This window comes from Uncinocarpus reesii, genomic scaffold, assembly GCF_000003515.1.
Source record: "Uncinocarpus reesii 1704 scaffold_5 genomic scaffold, whole genome shotgun sequence".
In the NCBI taxonomy this organism is placed as follows: domain Eukaryota; kingdom Fungi; phylum Ascomycota; class Eurotiomycetes; order Onygenales; family Onygenaceae; genus Uncinocarpus; species Uncinocarpus reesii.
Window position 1 is genome coordinate 2,474,774 of NW_003052496.1, and position 23,102 is coordinate 2,497,875.

The 23,102-nt window shown below is 39.5% G+C and overlaps 7 protein-coding genes across 7 annotated transcripts; 4 read left to right on the plus strand and 3 right to left on the minus strand.

The window, feature by feature from the left end:
* Window positions 1–249: 249 nt before the first annotated feature.
* UREG_07895 (uncharacterized protein) lies at window positions 250–2,113 on the minus strand (the record flags this gene model as incomplete). The annotated part of the gene is made up of 9 exons (XM_002583076.1): window positions 250–333; window positions 393–508; window positions 582–609; window positions 670–867; window positions 923–1,137; window positions 1,190–1,330; window positions 1,391–1,795; window positions 1,853–1,866; window positions 1,932–2,113. The coding sequence occupies 9 exons, from the start codon at window positions 2,111–2,113 to the stop codon at window positions 250–252; spliced, it is 1,383 nt and encodes a 460-aa protein (XP_002583122.1).
* A 955-nt stretch (window positions 2,114–3,068) lies between these two features.
* UREG_07896 (uncharacterized protein) lies at window positions 3,069–3,409 on the plus strand (the record flags this gene model as incomplete). Its single annotated transcript, XM_002583077.1, has 2 exons — window positions 3,069–3,299; window positions 3,362–3,409. The coding sequence occupies 2 exons, from the start codon at window positions 3,069–3,071 to the stop codon at window positions 3,407–3,409; spliced, it is 279 nt and encodes a 92-aa protein (XP_002583123.1).
* Window positions 3,410–4,429: 1,020 nt separating this feature from the next.
* Window positions 4,430–5,237, plus strand: UREG_07897 (uncharacterized protein; the record flags this gene model as incomplete). The annotated part of the gene is made up of 2 exons (XM_002583078.1): window positions 4,430–5,060; window positions 5,128–5,237. 2 exons carry the CDS (start codon window positions 4,430–4,432, stop codon window positions 5,235–5,237), a joined length of 741 nt encoding a protein of 246 aa, XP_002583124.1.
* Window positions 5,238–5,838: 601 nt separating this feature from the next.
* On the minus strand, window positions 5,839–6,669 carry UREG_07898 (uncharacterized protein; the record flags this gene model as incomplete). The annotated part of the gene is made up of 3 exons (XM_002583079.1): window positions 5,839–5,865; window positions 5,974–6,048; window positions 6,187–6,669. The coding sequence occupies 3 exons, from the start codon at window positions 6,667–6,669 to the stop codon at window positions 5,839–5,841; spliced, it is 585 nt and encodes a 194-aa protein (XP_002583125.1).
* Window positions 6,670–7,307: 638 nt separating this feature from the next.
* On the plus strand, window positions 7,308–9,489 carry UREG_07899 (uncharacterized protein; the record flags this gene model as incomplete). Its single annotated transcript, XM_002583080.1, has 4 exons — window positions 7,308–7,454; window positions 7,655–7,768; window positions 7,896–8,617; window positions 8,685–9,489. The coding sequence occupies 4 exons, from the start codon at window positions 7,308–7,310 to the stop codon at window positions 9,487–9,489; spliced, it is 1,788 nt and encodes a 595-aa protein (XP_002583126.1).
* A 6,087-nt stretch (window positions 9,490–15,576) lies between these two features.
* On the minus strand, window positions 15,577–15,955 carry UREG_07900 (uncharacterized protein; the record flags this gene model as incomplete). Its single annotated transcript, XM_002583081.1, has 2 exons — window positions 15,577–15,848; window positions 15,937–15,955. 2 exons carry the CDS (start codon window positions 15,953–15,955, stop codon window positions 15,577–15,579), a joined length of 291 nt encoding a protein of 96 aa, XP_002583127.1.
* A 1,493-nt stretch (window positions 15,956–17,448) lies between these two features.
* Window positions 17,449–17,823, plus strand: UREG_07901 (uncharacterized protein; the record flags this gene model as incomplete). The annotated part of the gene is made up of 1 exon (XM_002583082.1): window positions 17,449–17,823. The coding sequence occupies one exon, from the start codon at window positions 17,449–17,451 to the stop codon at window positions 17,821–17,823; it is 375 nt and encodes a 124-aa protein (XP_002583128.1).
* Between the last annotated feature and the right edge of the window lie 5,279 nt (window positions 17,824–23,102).

Below are 23,102 nucleotides of genomic sequence, written 5' to 3' on the forward strand. Positions count from 1 at the left end.
AGACATCTGCATTTGGAACAAACACTGATTCGTGTCAAGTACTGTACATGCCTCCAAGACAACAGCCAGAGACTCAAACGAGCTGGCACCCGATTTACTCTAGTAAACTTCTATCGGGGAAACCGTCTCTCATACTTCGTGCCAATTCATTCAATCAAGCCGGGGCAAACACCAACGCCGTATAACGCAATCCCACTAAAAGATCCCACCCAAATGCGATGTACATACATACATACTTCACAGTCTGACTCAAGCGTTGTTTGCGCACGAGAACGCCGACCCGCTAGAACTCTCATGTATCGCCCTCCCCGAGACGTACAGGCCCAGACCGCACTGCAAGGCCGGATTGGTTAGTTCGAAAACACCAGCTTCGTGGATTTCGGATAACATACAATTGCAGCACCGGCACAAAAGACGAATATGTTGAGACCAGTGAGGAAAATCTTTCTCGGTGATGACGTATATTTGCCATAGTTCAAATAGAGCCAAAACACGCCGCTGAGCCCGTCTATTGGTATTGGATAGATAAGTAACCATATCTTTTTTTCATGATGCGAGGGTTAGTTTGAGGGCAGACTTACAAGTGAACCAGCTGGCAAACAGAGCAGTCTATTGTTGTTTGCTTGATTAGCACAGTTACCTTCGCGTTGCAATCCAGACCGGACTTACAATCAAACTCAAGAGGTTGTTGAACACCGGGATTGCCTCCGCAATAATCCATGCAAGAAGCCACAATAACGTGGCAAGGCCAACCCAGGTTCCGATGGAAAGAAAGTTTCGCTTGGACATGTGGTCGGTTCCACGGAACAACCGCACATAAACGTATTTGACCGCAACATGGCCGTTGATGACACCCGCGATAACAATCTGATTGCTGGTCAACAGTATGCCCATTGGGTTGTTTGTACGATAAGAAGCTTACTGTAGGGATAGCAACACCATAGGCGACTTTTCGAACAATTGGCCCAGTGGACCCTAAAGCAGGAGAAGCCACATCCTTTCCTCCGAATCGATATATAACCACTGCTGAAACAGTGTACAGTAGCGTGTTGGTTCCCTGGAGCAGATATAAAGCCTTGGGATATCCCGCTGGCTCCTTTAGCTCGGAGATGAAGCCGAAGAAGGCAACGTGCCCAGCTAGTACACATTAACTTGGGTTCAATTTGTTATGAGAATGAGACAAACTTACCATAGGCGAAGATGATGTTTGTGACGGCAATAAACGCTTTATAGAAGCTTGTGTCGACCGTTGCGTCAACCGTTTTCCCCGGCCGCTGGATGCCAATGGCGACCATAGTGATCATGACTGCAGCAAATATGCTGATGAAGGCTATGAAACACGGTTAGCACCGGTAGAGAGTGCTTTGAGTAGATTCAGGGGGGTTCATACAGGAAATTGATAACCACGAGACATTCTTTAGCGTCCGGGGCAAGGTGAACAACAGAGAAACAATCATCCCGACGACACCAAAGACGATACTGCATGTCCCATGATCAGTGAGGACGTTCATCATGACGATGAATGTCAGGACGTGGCTTCCCATGACGAAGACAAGAAAGAGGATTTGAGCTCCACCAAGAAGCTCGCGTCCGAAGCGACCCATGAGGATCTCTCCTGCGTCTGCCATGTTGTGGACATGCGGATATCGCATTTTGAATTGGCCAATGACATATCCTGTGTAGGTCGCCAGCAAGCCCAATCCAACGATTATGATGACAGCGGGGACGAGGCCTAGCGCTGCAACGGCGGAGGGTAGCGAAAGAATACCGAGTGAGATGGTTTCCGCGATCATGACTGCAAGAGCGTTAGTTTATGGGCTAGCTCTGGAGGATTCGGACGAGATGGGCGTACTCATTCCGCATTGCCTAGCAGGTGTATTCTTAGCAAATCTGGCTTGTGATTGAACGTGAGGAAGGATCGCAATGCTTACCACCAGGTCATCACTTTATATTTGACCTCTGCGAATTCTTCATCGCCGAACGGATCGTTATTCCTGGCATCGTATGTGGGCAGTGACTTGACGCTCTCGGCTTCCTTTTCAAGGTCGTCCGTTCCATGCGCAGCACGCGGATTTTCTGTCGGTTTCGACGCGTTCCCTTGGACAGCCGCCATTCTCGAGTCCTGCTGGTAGCCCAGTGTGACGCTGGGCGCGGGTGCTTTCTTTGGCGGTCGCAGGATCAGAAGGAGGCCGGGGGAAGGGAGGGGAGGAGGGGGTGAAAAGGTTTGAAGGATCGCAGTTTGGCCGGGCCGTTAGATCGGAGTAGATATATCGCCACACCTGCCGGGCATGCGGCGGCACTACTGAGTTTTCATCACTTGAGCACAAGTCTGGCACACCCACAACTGCCGGGAGGCGGGCTGCATTTCCAGCGCATCCGGGGCAAAAGCTAGCCGTTAGTGCTATGTAACTACCGTGGTTGGCTGTCGATCAGGAAGCAGAGCTGAGTATCAATTATCTGGAAACCCGCATCAGGTCGGCATTTCTGACGTCAAGGCCCGGTGCCCTTTGTCTTCCAGCAGCCACAGCAGCAACCACAATGTAACATCTCCACCGTCTGTTGCATTCGGCTCCACGGCTGGCATCTCTCAGCTTCTGCTCCGCCAATCAAGGGGGGAACGGCTGTCTCGACAAAGTTGCCCATTTCCCTGTTTGTCACCAACCCCAGCATCGAAAATCTGGAGTAGAGGTTACTTTTACATAATGCCCGCCAATACTTCATGGACTATTGTCAAGGCCTGGTTGTCCTCCCAGACTGACCCTTCCAATCGTACACACAGCAATCAAGCGCGGAAATCCTCACTGAAAAATCTCCGCCGGGTTGATCAATGAATGCCAAGCACGGAGCGTCAAATCAAGCTTTTCCGGCTTCTCCGTGGCGTTGCTTATTCAGATGCCAAGCCACCATCCACATGCGGTTTAGCTCGCCTCGGTCGGATCATAGTTGATCCAATCTTACATAATCCCAGGGAGAATCCGCCAAGTGCTGGCAATATTGACCCGTTGAAGTCGAGGGCAGGAAGAGGTGAATCGGGCAGGCAAGGCGTCTCTCGTAGTCTCTACTCCAACATGCCGCGTGCTGTCAAAGGTACTACTTTCCCGGGGGCCATTCTCCGATCTCCACCCTCTGGAACTAACCCGCTGGTAGGCGTGCTGATCGAGTGCGACCCTTCCGTCAAGGCCATCATCCTCAAGTACGATGAAGAACGGCACGACTACATTGTGGAGGACTTGGACGACGACAGGCACCTGGTGATTAAGGAGAGCCAGCTGCAGAATTTGAAGCTGCGGCTGAGCCAAGTACGTTTGACCATATACGCCTTCGCTGCGACACGCCCACTAACCTGCTGTGACCGCATCAGGAGCTGGATGAGAAGGTTATGCAACCCGAGGAATCCGAGTCCGAGTGAGCGATCTACGGAATATGGTCAGCAACATAGCAGCCTCTCTCGGTAGGCCTGTTGTCACCTGAGGTGGACGTCCAATTCCAATGTCTCCAAAAGACCTATTTTCTCTTTCGCCGGAAGCACCGGAGCTCGTGCACCCTTATCTCCTTCAGTGGACGACTCCGTACTCCGTAGTTGCCATGCCAATACCGTCGACTCACTCGACAGACAAGGTCAAGAGCGTCCTCTACATCTCACACTAGGAAGGACTGTTGGCGAAGCCCTTCTTGACTTTCAATCTGAATGATCCTCCCAACGCACATCAATTTTGCCTCACAGAAAGCCCCCTGTAGTCAATCCAATAATTTCAGCTGCCATTTTGTAGCTATTACTCTCGGAAGTCGCCATTTTCATTGGGTTAGTACATACTCCATCTGCACGCGCACTTCGCAGACAAAATACCCGAACTCGGGGAAACTGTTTTCTCAAACCGTGATTCTTGCAAGTGTGAGCCCATAGCGAATTGCAGCCATATCACATCTCTCACAGTATCTCGGGCTCATTGCAATGAATGGGTGGCTTCTTGTTTTGCCGACTAGCAACGAGTGAACAAACTAGCCAGGCGTCAATGAGCCGAGGTCCAATGCCCGGCTGTCATGGGCACGCCGACGACGATGCAGAAGACGGACGCAAAGCGCCTCATCCCCAAACCAGAGCGCTCAAAAGCAACAGCATACGTGAAAACGCTTTGAATCATTCCTAAACGCCCAAATCAGCAGCTCTCAGCCCCTGTTGTCGTCCTCGCGCCCACCCTTTAACGTTTCACTCTACTCGATAGCCTTGAACGAGGATGACTGGTCACGGCTCAGCTTCCTACAACCCGAAGCATTTCAAGGTCTCGTTTCCTAGGGAATACGTGGCTCATGTCGAGACAAATCGGGCAGATAAGCTCAATGCCTTCTTTGAGGAGTATGCGCTACGGCACCCCTAATCTCCTCCTACGTTTGGTTCCTATGCTAATGCCGTTCTCGCGATGACCACAGGATGTGGCTAGAGCTCCGTCAGATCTTTGACCAGCTTTCCGTCGACCCCAATGTCCGTGCCGTCATTCTTTCTGGTGCCGGGCCTCGCGCTTTTACAGCTGGTCTCGATGTCAAGGCCGCGTCACAGGGCATGCTAGGCGGCAAGGAGGGAGTGGGAAAATTAGATCCCGGACGGATTGCGGTTCAAATGCGGCGGCACGTTGCCAGCTTCCAGGATTGCATCACGGCCGTGGAGAAATGTGAGAAGCCGGTTATTTGTGTGATGCACGGAATTTCCTATGGGCTCGGAATCGATCTCTCGTGTACCGCGGATGTGAGAATCTGTTCCAAAGACACCCAATTCTGTGTCAAGGAAGTGGACATTGGCCTTGCTGCGGATATCGGCACTCTTACTCGGCTCCCTAAAATTGTGGGCTCCTATGGCTGGGTGAAGGAGGTGTCTATGACGGCAAGGCCTTTCGGCGCAGAGGAAGCAATGCGGGTGGGATTTGTGAACTCGGTTTACGAGGCGAAGGCGGATGCTGTGAGTGCGGCCATTGAAATGGGAGTTCTGATGGCGAGCAAGAGCCCCATTGCGGTGCAGGGAACAAAGGAGCTGTTGAACTGGTCCAGAGATCATACCGTTCAGGATGGTACGTGAAAACCTTTCTTATCCCAAGATAAAGTCCCCATTGGCGCTAACCACACTGCGGGCTTTAGGGCTTCGGTATACGGGTGTCTGGAACAGTGCTGCGCTTCAAACGAGCGACGTTGCTACCGCGCTGCTGTCCGGACTGGAGAAACGGACGCCGACCTTTGAGAAATTATGAAAGAACAAATGCTATTTACAGAATCTTGGGTGTTATAGTATCCCACACTATCACCAACTATGCTTGACACAGCTAGATAAGGAATTTACAAGACTTTTCTTCTTTTTTTTTTTACTTCTAATACCTTTCGCTGATCCAACGGCTCAACTAACTCCACAATACTCATCTCCCTACATCATTGCCTATATTTGGAACTGTTCCGAGGCCTAGGGCTGGGTGCATTATTGCTGACGGGTAGCCGAACAGTTAAGGACCGTCCGTCGGCCAAACGGTCCAAAGAACAGAAACGACGAATACCGTTGCGTTGCCCATCGCTCGCCAGCGTTCTACTCCTTAGTGGCGCGAACAAATTGTACCACCGCATGGCGAACAGAATAAGTCAGATAACTACTGCCATAGCTTAAATTTGCGACCTCTAATGGGCTTGACGAGGAATTTGTCCTGCCGGTGGAGCGTCGCCAACTTCTACATGGCCCTGCCACACCTTCCACACTCCCTTGCTTTCTTAATCTGTTCGACTTTTTATTCGGAATGGTGTCTCTTGAAGCTGTGGGATAACAGGAAGTCAGCTGGCTGGGCATGACTATTATACGGGTTCATATTATTGCCGCGACCGGGTCCATGGTAACTACAAAAGCGTTTAATATGCGGAGCACACATGTGCCTGAATCTTTCAAGGCGAACGAAGAAAATAGAAAGTTTTCAGCAACAATGAATCTTCATATGGACAAAGTACTCTTGCATTTCCCGTAACAGTCTCAAGGAAGATGGTAGAGCAAACCGCCACGTTAGGCTGGAGGCATGAGCATCTCTGTTCAACGTGTAGTTACAAAGCATATAGAATCAAGATCATAGCCAAAGGGAGTATTCCGCGTTTGTCAAAGCTAAGCCTAGAGAACAACGCAGTTAGGCGCCCGTAAGCACTCTAGAATCAGTCTTGCTGGCATACCTGTTTAACTTCCACAGAGTTGGACAAGAAGTCCCCCGAAACTGCCCCAGACTGGTCTTTGAGATACTTTTCAATCACCTCGTCTTTGGACAAGTGCCAAATGGACTGCCACCATCCCTTTGCACGAATTGAATACATGCGACCCGGAGACAGGCTGACTCCTGTCAGCACCACATGCAGTTTCTCTGATGCTCTCGGTGCGATCTCGACCAACTGCTCGGGCGGAGGAGGAAGCATTCTGGACACCTGTATACGATCCATCTCAACCAAGTTACCCGTCTCTTTATCATGGATTTCGAAAACGCCAAGAATAACGGCCATGCTATCGAGCGGATTATTCCAGCCTAGGATCGTCATTGTGGACTCTGCATCGTCGTTGTGGACAGTCACTTCCAGCTCACACGGTTCGCCAGCGGGCAGAGTGTCGCGGACTGCCTGGATTGAGACGCGGGGAAGAGGGGAAGACGACTCCGCGGGACCCATGCTGGAAAGAGTGCTATGCGAGAGATAAAAGAAGAGAGCGAGGGTTACAAGGCCGAGAAACAGCAGACGAGCCGATAAACTCCAAGTCCCCGTCATGGACAGCAATACGATGGTCTTCTCCAGCAAGCGCACATGGTTCTTTTATAAGGCTGATGACCCCTTGGAGGCAACGTCGTTTCTGACGAGAGCGGCATTCGCCTTGAAACCCTTTCAGCAGGGATGGTTGGATTGGCGAGTTGCATCACTTTACGTTCCATGCCATGCTCTATCGTGCCTTGGGATACTTGACTGACTACAGAACTGCGACTCTGGATAGAAACAGTCGTTAAAGGCGCCGTCTACGGTTTGACGCTTCTTCAGCGAACCCCTCGAGCTGGGCATTGCCGCAGCCTTGCGCCAAAATGAGAATAATGCTCTCGCCGTTTGCAAGCCACATCAAATAGTCCCGACCGTGGACTCTCGTGATAGGTTCCGAGAATAGCCAAGGTTGTCCTAACTCGTTAACTGGTGCTGCTTCGCCTCCAGAAGACTAGAAGGGAGCAGAGGATGGAAGCAATAAATCGAACTACAACCCCGCGGTTTCTTCATGCGTCAAGACAATATGCGTCGGCGATGAAAAGATACCCTACGTCCAAGATATGGATCAAGGACATGTAGAGACCCGAATCGACGATTCCTTCAAACAAAAATCGTTCCAACAACGGTGGTTCGGCAGCCGGAGCTTTGTTCTACGGGGATTCACATTTCTGGCCACGGTCGTCCTCTTCTTCAACATCGGGTGGCTTGTGTGGGCAAGAAAGCGATATGGAATCGTCGAGGATCGAGGAACGATACATCGCGGCGACTGCGCAACCTCCAATCGCCTGAATCTTTGGCTGCATTTGATCGTGAACGTCTTGTCGACGGTGCTGCTTTCAGGGAGCAATGCCTTTGTGCAAGCCTTCAGCTCGCCCACGAGAAATGAGATTGACCACGCGCATACAAGGGGGAGTTGGCTCCATATTGGCGTCATTGGATTCCGAAATTTTCGGCATATTTCGCTGAGGAAGACGGTCATCTGCATCGTCCTCGCGAGCAGTTCTTTGCCCTTTCATCTGCTGTAAGTGTTCGTGAAAAGGCTAGGCTTGAAGCACTGGTTAACGCGATGTTTTCAGATACAACTCTTTGGTTTTCAAGGTAGCTCTTTTGTATCCTGTCGCCCACTGCTACGGCTAACAACTCTGAAGGTCATTTCAGTCAACGAATACAGCTGGGCTGTCGTCACCCCTGACTTCATAACTGGCGCCGCCTTCAATTTGACCACCGCTGCGGGGACGCGTTATCGTCCCAGTGATAAAGTGCTCGCAAGGTACCAACGTTTTCAAAAAGAGGTAGATACATATGAGCGCCTTGAAAATGAGCAGTGTATTCGTGCGTATAGCAGTGGGTTTCAGACCACGCGGCGGGACGTGGCACTTGTATCCCACGAGCGCAATATTACCACATCCATCCTTGCCTTCGGTTATACTGCCCCTGGCTCGGAATATACCAACGGTTGGATTTGCTCAGCCGAGAAATACTGCAACACGAGGTCCATCTCGTCAACAGACTGGGAGGTCTTCGGCAAGAGCATTGATCATTGCTTGAGCAAAAAGGCTACAGAAATTTGCTCAGTGCAATTTAGTTTCAAGATCATGAAGGTGTTGATCGCCTTCAATGTTCTCAAAATCGTGGCAATGTTGTATATTCTCTTCAGATTCAAGGCTGAGGAGCTTATTACAACGGTGGGGGATGCTGCAATGTCATTTTTGCAGATCGAAGACCAAACAACACACCATATGTGCCTTGCCAATAAGCGACACCTCTATCGCTTCTGGAGCTGGCGGAGAGACCCACAACCCTATACATCCAGCCCCGGAAGATGGCATCGAGCAGTGTCAAAGACGCGTTGGGTAGCGTTTTCTCTATTGTGAGACATCCCCCCGAAACCAACAAACATTTAGATTGGCCGCTTACTGACAGCTGCTTGTTTGTAGTTTCATTTTGTGCCTCGCGGTGGTAGTGCTTGGCTTCGCTATGGGCTTCATCTTCCTACGGGAAAAGAACCCGTCTATAATGGAGTCCGGTATCCGTGGATTGTGGGATATGGGCTTTGGCATCGTCAATGAGACAGCCCTGATTTACATCTCCAGTGAATCGTTAATCAAAACAGCGATAACGGCCAACGTGGCTCAAGTCTGCTTAGCGGTTATTTGGACATGGTACAACGGCATAATCTGCTCCATGTTTATCTCGGCGGACTGGAGCACATTTGCATTTAAGGGACAAACACTGATGGTAGGTTCACCAACTGGAAGTCAACGAGGCACATGGCTACTGGGGCTTCCGTTTAAATTCGGCGTTCCACTCATGGCGCTTCATGTCCTTGCACATTGGATTGTTTCGCAATCTGTTTTCCTAGCACAAGCGGAAATATTAAGCGATGTGGGCGAATTCTTACAGCAGGTATCGGATTGCGGATATTCGCCAATAGCAATAATTTTCGCCTGCATAATAGGGGTGCTCATCTTTGTCACTCTGCTCGTGTTTGGCCCACGGAGATTCAAGGCGGGAAGCCCCCCAATAGTCTCAACATGCAGTGCAGCTATTAGTGCAGCTTGTCACCCCGGCACTGTACTTGATGAAAAGGCAGGCTACGAAAAGTTGCGGTGGGCTGATGTCGGTCCGGGCTGGAATGTCGGCGTGGGCCATTGCTCCATCATTCCAGATAGATTTTTTTCACCAACTGGCGAGACTAATGCATATGCCAGACCTCCATTAGAGGGGCGACTATATGCGTAATGTAATCTACCACTCAACGTTCAACAATGGTGAATTTGGAATCCACCCCCACCCTTGCCTCAGTAACTCAGACTCTCCACTGGATTCAGGCTCATTAAAGGGATGCATTCTGCCCAGTCCAGCCTAATCAGACATAATATAGCTGTAAACTCTATGCTCAATTAGGAAACTTCATTCTTTATTCATGAAGAGTCTGAGCAAATTGTGTAGCATTTTGGTGTCACCCTCAAGCTCAAGAGACTTAGTCATTTTTCACAAATTTAATCAGATTTTATTCTTTCTGTTCCCACAAGCCACCACCAGTCATTCAAATATCTCTAGAATTTGTACAGATATAGATCTCAGCCTAAGAAATCATATTATCTTAATTATGAGTAAAAAAAAATGTTGTGTGCAGAATAGAACATCTACCAGTCAGTTTTTTCACTCAATCAGAACTTTGAATCAATCAAGTCATTCTATCAACACATCTCACAATGTGTGTTGTTCACTCTCTAGACAATTTACTTAATCACTAAGTTAATCTCTGAATCAGACTGAAACTGTTATGAATACTTTCTGATCTTTTAATCATTCAGTGACACCCAGCTCTGTGAATAATATCAGATAAATGATAGAATTGAATGAACAGAATAATAATAAATATGAAAATTCAGAAAAAGCTGACTCTGCTGTGATTGATGCAATAGCAAGCAGTATATTGAATGAGTTGTACTCAGATGATATTAACTTGCTGACAGATTTTACTGATGAATTTGTAAAGTGATCAGATGATGAATTTAATACAAATGAAACTCTATCAAACTCATTTATTAGTGATGCATCTGATCATTCAGTTCAACTTGATCAGAATGATAGCAAAAAGACTGAGTTTTTTGATGAGAAGATTTTCATTCAGATTGAATTTGCTTAATAAATATACTGACAGTTGACTGAGAGTCAAATGTTTAATTATAATAGAAAAATAAAGATTGTTCTTGTTCTGCTTGAGCATTTTTACTGAAGTGTTTCTTTATTTATTAAATTCTGATTTATATAATAATATAATCATCATTACAGTAGAGTTTAATATTTGATTCAATCTGTGATATGAGAATGAAAGATGGGTTAGTTTCTCTATACTGAAGAGAACTAGACTATTTATATATATGTACAACAGTGGGCCTGATGTCAGTAGGCATTGAAGATTATTAAGCTTTATAGACAAGAATTTATGTCTGATAGAAACTAGATTAGAAAAGAAATATATAATACTATACAATAGACAGTGCTGAAATCACATTGTCTTCTACTAGATCAGACTTTATCTTTAAAGATCTCAGATCAGAAGTCTGTTGAATAGATTAAATAAACTTGTCTTTAATAGAAGAAGAAAGACTTAAGAGAGTTATCAGAATCACATATTATATATAATATTTTATAAATTTATTATCAGTAAGATACTATTGATAACACTAACATTTCTGTCATTTTTTTACACAATTAATAGATTACTAATACTAGCTGTTTTCAATCTAGCAATATATGTCTGATATTAACAAATTTTTCTTGTTTTTCTCTTTCTTTTTCTTTCTTCTTTTATTGTAATTGTTTATTCTCTTATTTATTCTGCATCATTCATTATCTCTTCTGCATTGTTGTTGTTTTTAATACAACCTCAGGCTAAATGCAAGAATAGAAGAAGAAGAATTTAATAAACTATTATACTAGATAGATTTAAATGAAAATATTAAACATGATGAAGAAAAGAGGAGTTTGAAATAATTGTGCAATATATATTCTCTTATTCTGAGCTCTTATTCTGAGCTCTACTAATAATAATTATCTGAAGAATTTAATTATGTGACTTCAAGTCTGATGCTTCTTTATCACTCTGCATCAGACTCTAACATTACTCTTCTGAAAAACTTAAATATGTTCTCATATTAAACACTCTGATTATAGATTTTCTTGTTTTATACTCTTGACAAGTTATCATCTGTGCATTCTGATAAATTTTTCTCACTCTTTCATATCTTTAATTATTTTGTCAGTTATTTTGAGAGTTCTGATTTCTGTGAGTTGCTTTTATGATAATCTCTTAATTAATATAATGAGTTCTTAAAATTTCACATCAGATATCACTGTGAGTTATAATCATATCTCAATCATTTAACTTAATACTGCAGCTTTCTTCAGTGAATTCAGTTTGTCAGAATTTACTTCACTTTTCATTCATTTTCTTTATTAATAATTAATAATTCTAACTTCTCATATTCTGTCATTATTCCACTGGAATGAGCAGCTGAATGGGAATCAGGTTGCAGCTATGTGATTTTCTATTAATTGAAATTCTTACATCATCAGATTTAGTACAATCTTGATGATTCACACAAAAGCTCATTTCACACTTCATTTCACATTCCATTCTATGCTCTGGCACAAATTATAAGTCACATGACTGAATGCCAATTCCAACTACAAATCTCATTTCACATTTTATTTTACACTTCATTCTACACTCCAGCACAAATACCAGCATACATCTTCAGGACAATGGAACTTTCCATTCATATTATATAGTCAATATGGAAATTGTCACAGAAATATTCATTCAGTATTGTGTTATACACTGTCAAATTTTATATAAAAAGATCAAAATTCATCAAGCTCAAGATCTCTTCACAATCAAACTATCTACTTTCTTACACATCACAATCATGACTGAATCAAAGAACTCTCTTATTTGCAAGACTGAAGAAATGCCTGAGAAGATCTTCAAAATCTTTTATAATATTCTTGTCATGTCATTCATCAACAATTCAGTTCTTCAAGAGAATGTTAATGTGACAATCAATGTAACAACTAGCTTGACTATGGTCAGAAACTAGATGTCTCCTCAATATTGAAGTGAAATTATGAGAGTGCTGGTAACTAGCAGCTAGCTAGAGGCTAGATAGAGATTATTATTAGACTGAATTAATGAGACTGGAATCTCAGAACTGGTCTCTCATTTTCCATCTCATGTTCCTCTTCTGAGACAGGACTGGGTCAAAATCTTGAATCTGGAACAGAACATGATTCAATAATATGTGAGAGAGATGAAACTTGAAACCTGCTTTCTAAAATCCAATGATCCCAGAATCCCAGCCCCATCTAATAACTTGAGACTGGATTCAAACATAAGTAATGAAATGGGTCATGAGACATGATATTGCAGGTGAGATGGGAACAGTTATGAGAGAGATGAGACTGGAATTCCAGTTCTATAGATCACATGATGTCACATGAAAAAATAACAAATTTTGATAACAGTTCTGACACATTTGGAGCAATTTAAGCATTTGAGCAAAGTAATTCAAGTAATTCATTCTAATTCAAGTACTCTGTACAATGTTCACTATTTCAACAAGCTTGACAATTGCTTCTTCTCTTCTCTTGTCAATACATCTTCATTCTTCATAATGTCTTCTACATCTATCTCTTCAATCTTCTTGGCTAACTCTGCATCTGATACTAGTGCTTCATCAAGCAAGTGCTTTTTATCATCATGTTTCAGTAAAATGATCTTCTTGATGATGGATATGTGAAGCCATAACTATTAATAGTGACAGATGTCTCTCACAGTGTTGAACACACATTCAACATCTACTTCTATTAATGATATGGCCAGAATGTCTTTAACCATGCAAGCAACTGTTGGGAAGACTGATTTCAGATTTTGCCACTGCTTCAACAGTGGCATTGACTCTGTGGTCAAATTCTCATTATTGAGATATTATTTCATCTCAGTGAGAGTATTTCCTTGGCCTCTGAATGATCTTTTGAAAAGAATATTTTCAATATTCTAATAATAACATCAGTATGGAGTAAATTATTATTTAAATAATAACACATCTTATTATCATCTGCAATCACCTCTCTGAGCTTCTCATATTGCTGATAATGCTTCTCATAATATATGAGAATGTGCTGTTAATATCTTTCATGTTTCTTCTTTTCTCAGTTCTTGAGATTATATGCTCTCATATGGTGAGTTGGGTGGAGAACAGCAGCTACTGTCAGAAGCTCATCTTTAAAATGCTCTGTATCTTCATAATATTTTTGAAACTTCAGTTTGGCAGCAGCTATAATCTTCTTAACATTATTCCAGTGTCTTGTTGTGAATCTACTCTTCTTCTCTTTCAAATGAGCAAATAGATGATTGTAAGTCACCCACATCATATGAATTGTTGACTTTTTTGTTTTTGATATTATCTTTGTATAGTTGTTGAATGACAGTAGAAGCTTGATCATGTACTGCATCTGACTTCATTCATTATCAGGTAGCTGTAGAGCCTGATACTTGACTGCTGAATCTTGATTCCATGCATTGATGACTTCATGAAGAGCTAATACTTGTACACACATCTCATATGTTGAATTTCATCAGATTTGGACATTCTGAATCATCTTTCACTTGTTGATTTGTTGATAGTCTTGAAATTGAGCCACAAGTTGAGATGATGTATTAATGATATTAATCATGAGTTGAATCTGAAGTCAGTCACATGATTAGTAAATTGCTTCAAATGTGTCAGAACTGTTATCAAAATTTGTTATTTTTTTAAGTGTGTTTGCAAAGATATTATTTGATAAGAAATCATTCTGAAGATCATCTTTATCAAATGTTGTTGACAACATATTATTCTCTGACTGAATCTTGAGCTTGCAGACAAGCTCTTGAATCATAAGTTGTATCACATAAGTCAGACAGAATATCATTCCAGCTTCTGAATCTCATTCAGCAGATTTATTCAATCTTGTCAATATTGACTGCAGTTGTTTCTTAAGCTCTGATTGCATTGTATTGTTATTGAATGCATTATCACTTGTAATTGCTAGAAGCTGATGCTCTAGCTTTCATACATTCAGACATTCTGTAAGAACTTCTGTCATGTTTTTTCCAGTATGAGCTTCATGTAAGCTCTCAAATTCTAGCAAATGTTCCCAGTACTTCCAGTTCTTTGTAATATAATATTCATTAATCATCATAAAAGCAAGATTGTTGAGACTTGTTCAATTATCCACTGTTAAAGACATCTTTATTGTTGTGTTGAGATCAGCCAGCAGTATCTTGAACAGATTATTGTACATGATGTTCATAATCTGATACAGTGTCTTGTGAGTTGGAATATTGTTCACCATCAAAGAATTAAGCATTGACATCATGGTCTTAAAGACTGGGTTTTCAATCATGCAGAAGAACATGTTTAGAGATATTATAATTTGAATAAGTTACTGCTGAAAGTTTTGTGAGTTGCATTCAGAAATAGATGATACATTTTGAGAATGTTTTCAATTGAACTTCTAAAACATCAGAACTGTTATCAAATTTTATTATTTTTTATATAAAGATATAAAATAATCACTAATCATCATCTGCTGTAGATTCTGAGATCCACTATCTTTCTTGTCACACTCTGCACTCTTTAGGTGTTTCTTCAACCCACTTGTGCCATTTTCAGTAAAGTCTGAATGCTTGAGAATCATCTGACAATTTTTGTAAATCACTACTGAATTACTGCTTGAAATCTCAGCTGCTTGATTATATTGGACTCAGAAGTCTGAGTGGTAATTCTTGACAGCTTAATTTAAGCTGTGATTTTTCTTCTCTTCAATCAACTGAGCAGCATCTGTTACTGACTATCAGATAGTAAAGAACTTTGAGTTCTCTTGCTCTCATTTGACATACACAACTTTTTCAATTTGCATTTGAATCAACTCAGATGAGACATTAATAAAGAATGAGATATTATTATCAATAACAACAGACTTCTGAAAGGCTTCCATTTTGACAACTTGGCAATGAATTTGAAGTTGAAGAATTGAATTGTGGAAGAGCAGGATGAAGAGTTACAAGAGATTTGAGAAATTTGAGAAATTCAAGAGAATGAGATTGAAAAGTTTTTCATGCTTTATTGATCTATATTATGAAGAGAATGTTCTGATGATAACTTTATTTATAGAGAAAGTATCTGTCAAATGACTTCTTTATGAAGAAATTATTCATCAAAGATTTTTCAATTGATTACTAATTAAAATAAAATGCTTTTAGACATTAACAATCTAATCATCATTCTCCTCCTCATTCTTCTTCTCTTCATCAGAAGAGACAACAATCTCAAACTTCTTCTCATTCATCTTCTCTGATGATGATAGCATCTCCTCATTCAATAAAGTCTGCAAATAATTCTGAAATGTTTTCATCTTCTTCTTCATCTCATTCTTCAACAAATCAGCAGCAGCAAGACAATCATGCTCATAAGTCATAACTTTGACTTTGAGCACAGTCATCATTGCATGAGCATGGGTCTGAATGTATGCAGCAATTAAATGCACTGCAAGTTCAATTTTGATTTAAATGTGTTAGAACTGTTATCAAATTTCATTACTTTTTAATATATCTTATTCTTAATTTCTTCTTACATCTGCATGACTTTTTCATTATGCTTCTTCTTCTCTTTGACCTTCTGCTTCTTGCAGGCCACTAGCATCTGATGCTTGTGGTATTTCTTGAACTTGCTCTTGATAAATCACTTGATTATAAGTTCTTCAATAATCTGATTCTTCATTGTCTGATGCTCTTACTTATTAGCATTCTTTCTGTAATCTGTGTCAGTATGATATAAGTCAGTTTGCTGCTGATAGTCTGATACACACCATGACTTCTTGACTTGAAGCTTTTGAAGAGTATCATAATACATCTTGCAGTTGACCTCTTCAGCTTTAAACATGTTACAATTCTGCCTGAAAAGGACCAGCCTGCTCTCTTGTGCAGCACAGGTCTTCTTATGCATTGAATATTTTTTTTGTGAAGTCATTTTTGTCTGTTTGTGAGGTAAGTAGTGATTTGAATGGATGGCTTGGAATGTGTTTGACTATGAAATAATATGAGAATGTTTGAATGCAATATCAGGCTTCTATACTGACTACTGTTGCTATGCAGCTTACTATATTACTGTGCAATATCAGAATATGTTTATTTTGATGTGATATATTTGTTTTGATGGGATATCAAGCTGTCAAAGCTACAATACTAGAAACTGTTGCCATGCAATATCAGAGTGTGTTTGTTTTGATGTGATATCAAGCTGCTAAAGCCATGATACAAGAAACTGTTGCCATACAATATTAGAGTATGTTTATTTCAATGTGATATGTTTGTTTTGATGTGATATCAAGCCAGTATATTGTTTACTATAAATCTGTAATCAGTTGTCACAGTATTGTGATATCAGACAGAAGACATAAAATCAGTTATTTTCATCTTCTCTCTTCTTCTTCTTTCTTTTCTGTAGACTAATCATTATTAAAATTGTCATCATTTGTTGATCTCTTTTATAAATCATCTCAACTCTCTCATCTGCTCTGTCTCATCTATTGTCCTGCAACAATGAGTTGTGTTGAGTTTCCCCATGCTGGTCAGTATAAGACTGGTGGTGAACTGCAGCACAAGACTGCATTAAAAGACTGAAAAGCTGTCAAGACAACTTGATATAAGATGAATCTGAAAACTGATCTGATAATCTTTGAAAAAGAAACCTTCTGCTCACAACTCTTCTGATGTCAGTTAAAAGCTGATATCTGTATGTGAAAAAGTAATGAATTTTAATAACAGTTCTGATGCTAATTGAATCATTTAGATGTGATCCAGAAGATTAAACATCTCCAAAGATTCATGAATCTGATTATTTCTGTGGCTGTGTTCCAGCAATTGATTCACAAAATCATTATTAACTGTGGCTGAGATCACAATATCTGCTGGCAACATACTGCCATTGAAAATCTTCAAGAGACTGTGGAGGTGACCATTGTTATCTTGTTTGAGTGTGAGTATTAACAATTGTATAAGTTGATATTCATATAATTAATGCAAATTGGAAATGCTTGATTATGGCAATGACACATCAGAAGTGTGTGACTGTCAATACTGAAAATATGCATCTGATCATGAAGATTAGCTTCATAATCAGATTGCAGTTCTTCAGATTAATTAAAACAGTCAATTACTTTCACTCTATCACTTCTGCTGCCACTCCTGCCTGCCATATCATCTGCTCCATCACCCACTCTATCACATCTGCTGTCTCTGCTCCTGTCATTCACACTGCTGCTTCTGTTGCCTCTGGGGCCTCTGACTCTGTTGTGAGGCAGTGGAAGTTCAATATTAAGATACTGTCAAAGATGGCAAGAAGACCTGCTGAAGAGGAGGAGAAGAAAGAGAATAATGAAGATGATGAAGATGAAGAAGAAGAAGAAGAAGAGAAGAAAGAAGATGTGATGAAGATGAAGAATATTAATCTGTCTAATTAGGTGAATATTGTTGAGCTGGCATAAGTCAGCTACTAGTCTTGATGTTATTCATTAATATGAATTATTTCTGAGGATATTGAGTTTTTCATTGATCATGATACACACTGTAGAAAAAGTAATAAATTTTGATAACAGTTCTAGCATCTTAGAAGCAATTTGAGCTTCTTGCTCTACATAATGAAACATGAGACTGGGAACCCATGTCCCATTTCAGTCTCATTTTGAGATTGCCCAGTACTGGGACTGATGCCAGCTATCATGGAATGAGAAGGTTTTTGAAATGTGAATCTTATAATGAAATGGTGCTGCTGGAATTTATTTGACTACACAATGAGATCTCATGTTCCATTTCTCACTGAGATGAAATATGAGAACTATATGTCTGATTCTGAGACAAATTCTTCTACAGATTTTGAAATCAGAATCAATGCTCATAAAATTTGGGATCCTGTCCCAGTCCTGAGCACCACTCTAATTATTATCATTAATTTAAGTAATAACAATATACATTCAAAGCATATATAATAATGTATAGATTGTAGAATAGATTTTTAATGATAAACAGTAGATAGATAGTAAATGAATTGCTTGCTCTCTTATAAATGAGCAAGGCAGTCTTCTGCTTATATCTTTAAGATGACAACATCTTGTCACAATGCTGTTATAGATACTATCTGCTGAGTGAAGACTAGATAGCTGCTTCTCATCAGAGATGTTCTTACAGTTATTCTTCTTCTAAGAGAACACATTCTCAGATTTCTGAAGAACTCATATAAGCTTCAAAAGTTCTCATTTCAATGATTGTTTCATATCAGATTATATGAGTCAGAAATATTTTATTTTATAAGCTGAGTCATTAATCAATCAGAAGCTTTCAGAGTTGTGTTGTATAGAAATTATAGAAATTAATAAAGATAAGTTTATTCTCTTTTTTTTTTTTTTTTTTTTTAGAGCATTTAAATCTTAAAAGTGATAGATGCTGAAAATTTCTGTTGATTATTAGATGAATTGCTAATAAATAGTGATAGAATCTCTGCAAATCACCAGCTTCTCTTCTGTTTGTAAGTGGAATGAGACTTAAATAAGATAATTTTATTAATGAAGATGATTCAGATCTTCTTTCAATTTAAATCAGATTTTTTCATACTTCTGCTGTAGATATTTTCAAATTTAAAGTATTTTTATTAATTTCTGTCAAGCTAATATATCAATTTCACTGCTAGATAACTTCTAAACAGCTGAGTGATGCTGCAGCTGCTTCAGCAGCAAAGAAGTATACTTGTGTTGCAGCTGCAGCTGCAATTATTATTTTGACTACTTCAGAGCATCTGATCACTTCTGCTTATTCTCTGTTCTTTATAAGCTCTTATACATGTAGAGAAAGCTAGTTAGCAGCAAGCTAACAGATTCTTTAACTAGTCTTTTATTTCATTTTCTGATTTTCATTAACAGATTTCTTTTATTGCAGCTATCAGTTCTGAAGAGTTTGATTGTGATGCATCTCTTATAAGTCTAGAAGATTTAGCTGACAGCTAGCAGTGATTAATCAGAAGATAGAAGTTGAGAGATGAAATAGCTACAGATACAGTTAATTTAATTATCTCTGCTGCTTCTGTAAGTTTTTCTTAGAGATTTCAGAGAAATATATCAAGTTTTTACTTTCTAGATCTTGCTGATATCTTATAGCAGATCAGCACTCAAACTGCTGCTTGTGTATGATGCATCAAGTATCTAATACAGAATCACACTACAGTTTGTTTATTTTCTGTCATATTCAGCAAGTGTTTTTGTTATTGCATGCATAGTAAGATATGTATGGCAGTCTTTCTCACTCTTCATAACAAGATTGTGATGCTGCATCAGCTTGCTACTGACAATTATTCAACTTTGAAAATTCTTTCTTGCTTACAGAGAGAAGTCTCAGCAATTAATATCCTTTTCTGTAAGATAGAAGTCTCTCAAACTATTTTATATCACACTTCTATTACTGCTTTTATTGCTTCTGTCTTCACTACTATCATCATTCTCAAGTCAGAATTCCACATCATTCTCATCTTCCTCTCACAATTGAAGAGAACACTATAAGTGATGTCTAACAACATCATTCAGTTTCTCAAATCATTCAAAATCAAGACTGAATTTCTTGACAAAGAAAGAAAGTCAGCAAGATTCATTAAAAATAATAACTAGTTATTAATAGATTGCTGATTTCTCATCAGTTTGTCACATTTTCAATTTATTCAGTCTTCAGATTTTAAATCTTTTTATCTTTTTTGTCAGTCTTCAGATTTTGAATGAAAATATTTTCTTCTGTCTTTCTCTTAGTAAATTTCTTATAGATTATATTTCTTCTCTCTTTTTATTAGCTGCTAGCAGCTATAGAGTAATTATTGTGTAGCAAACTTGCAGCAATGTCTCTTAATTGAAACTTTAAATAGTTACTTGAATTCTATAATAAGTTTATTGCAGTTTGGAAGATCTTCTGCTTTTATTTATTAATTTTTGTAGAAAGAAAAGTCTTTCTATTTGACTAGATATTCAGTTTTTGAACAGTAAATGTATTTATTGAGAATGATCTCTACTTTTCATTCTTCTTTATCATCAATTAGTACTGGCTGTGGGATTACCAGTTGATTATTAATATGTTCTCAATAGAGCTCTAGCAGTGAAATATGAAAAGTTGAATTGATTTATTCATATGACTTCAGAAGTCTTAATGTGTAAGCTTGCTTTTCTTATATAACTATAATCTCAAACAGTTCTAAAAATTAATTATTCAGCTTGATAGAAAGTCTCAAGATTGTTATATTTTTTTAATTAAGTAGAACACAATTCTCTACTTGATATTGCATTGATTTATAATGTTGATTATAGTATTTGACCTGTGTGTTAACAGCAGTTTGCAGTAACTGAATGACTTATTTGCAGATTTGTTGAATTTGCTTAATTTCTTTAATAACTTCTAATAAATTAAATAATGAATTGATCTGTATCTATATAGTAAAAACATGGTGTTGAACCCACTCAAAAATTGAGATATTTACATAGTTCTTTTTAACAGTGGATAGAGCTAATTCTAAGGATTCCAAAACATCTTTCCAATTATTTCTATCTATTTTTGTTGAATTGATATTGAATTTTGAAGTGTCATGGTGTCCATTGACTGGATGGTCTGATAAATCAAATCAGAATTAGCACAAGATGGCACTAATCTCAATTTGATTTATTGAATCATCATCAAAAAATTCTAAATGCTTTCTCATCATCTCTTCAAAGTCTTTCATATTCTATCAGAGTGGTTTACAACATGTAAATAATTTCTTCTATTAATATCACTTGAGTTGAATGTCTCAGTTGTTCTATGTGTTGCTACAAAGTTATGTGGTACAGTCATTCTTGCAGATGTTGGTTGACATTTGCTCAAGTCACATTAAACTCAATTCAATTTATTGAATCATCACCAGAACAGCTGCAATGCTCCCTCACCAGTCAGTTAAACTGTTCAATACTCTATCAGAGTATTTATGACATGTAAATAATTACTATTATATTAATATCACTTGAGCTGAATGTCTCAGTTGTTCTGTGTGTTGCTACAAAGCTATGCTGTATAGCTGTTCTTGCAGGTGTTGATTGATATTTGCTTAAGTCATGCTAAATCTGATTTGATTTATTGAATCATCACCAGAACAGCTGCAATGCTCCCTCATCAATCTCTTCAAAATCTTTCATATTTTATTGAAGTGGTCTACAACATGTAAATAATTTCTTCTATTAATATTGCTTGAGTTGGATGCCTCAGTTGTTCTGTGTGTTGCTATAAAGTTATACAGTACAGTCATTCTCATGAATGTTGATTGACATTTGCCCAAGTCACACTAAATCCAATTCAATTTATCAGATCATTATCAGAACAGCTGCAATGCTCTCTCATCAGTCAGTTAAACTGTTTAATACTCTATCAGAGTATTTATGACATGTAAATAATTACTATTATATTAATATCACTTGAGCTGGATGTCTCAGTTGTTCTGTGTGTTACTATAAAATTATGCTGTACAGCTGTTCTTGCAGGTGTTGATTGACATTTGCTCAAGTCATGCTAAATCTGATTTGATTTATTGAATTATCATCAGAACAGCTGCAATGCTTTCTCATCAATCTCTTTAAAGTCTTCCATATTCTATTGAAGTGATCTACAACATGTAAATAATTTCTTCTATTAATATTGCTTGAGTTGGATGCCTCAGTTGTTCTGTGTGTTGCTATAAAGTTATGCAGTACAGCTGTCCTTACAGGTGTTGGTTGACATTTGCTCAAGTCACACTAAATCTGATTTGATTTATTAAATCATCATCAGAACAGCTGCAATGCTCCCTCACCAATCTTTTCAAAATCTTCCATATTTTATTGGAGTGGTCTACAACATGTAAATAATTTCTTCTATTAATATCACTTGAGTTGAATGTCTCAATTGTTCTGTGTGTTGCTACAAAACTATGCTGTACAGCTGTTCTTGCAGGTGTTGGTTGACATTTGCTCAAGTCACACTAAATCTGATTTGATTTATTGAATCATCACCAGAACAGCTGCAATGCTCCCTCATCAGTCAGTTAAACTGTTTGATACTCTATTGAAGTATTTATGACATGTAAACAATTACTCTTATATTAATATGCCAGGGTATTAACGGCCTCCATATCCCATTAGTAGGAAGGAACAACTGCTCTGCACTAGTTATGCGATTAAGTAACTGAGAGACCATTATCCCATCTTATATAAGCAATTTAAGTTTAATTGAGAAACCCTCTGGATGAAATCAAACACTTCTCACTATTTTACATAAGTTCTCTGATTTAGAGTTCTGGTGATGGTCCAATAAATCAAATTGGGTTTAGTATGACTTGAACAAATGTTAATCAACATTCATGAGAATGACTGTACTGCATAACTTTATAGCAACACACAAAACAACTGAGGCATTCAGCTCAAGTAATATTAATAAAAGAAATTATTTACATGTTATAGACTATTCTGATAAAATATAAAAGATTTTAAAAAGATGCTGAGGGAGCATTGCAGCTGTTCTGATAATGATTTAATAAATTGAATTGAAGTTAGTGAGACTTGAGCAAATGTCAATCAACACCTGCAAGAATGGCTGTACTGCATACAACCAGCTGATGAGAAAGTTACAAGTGTAACTGATATTCTGATAATGATCTGATAAATTGAATTTGAGTTAGACATGGCTTTCAGTGATAAGAACACTGAACAGT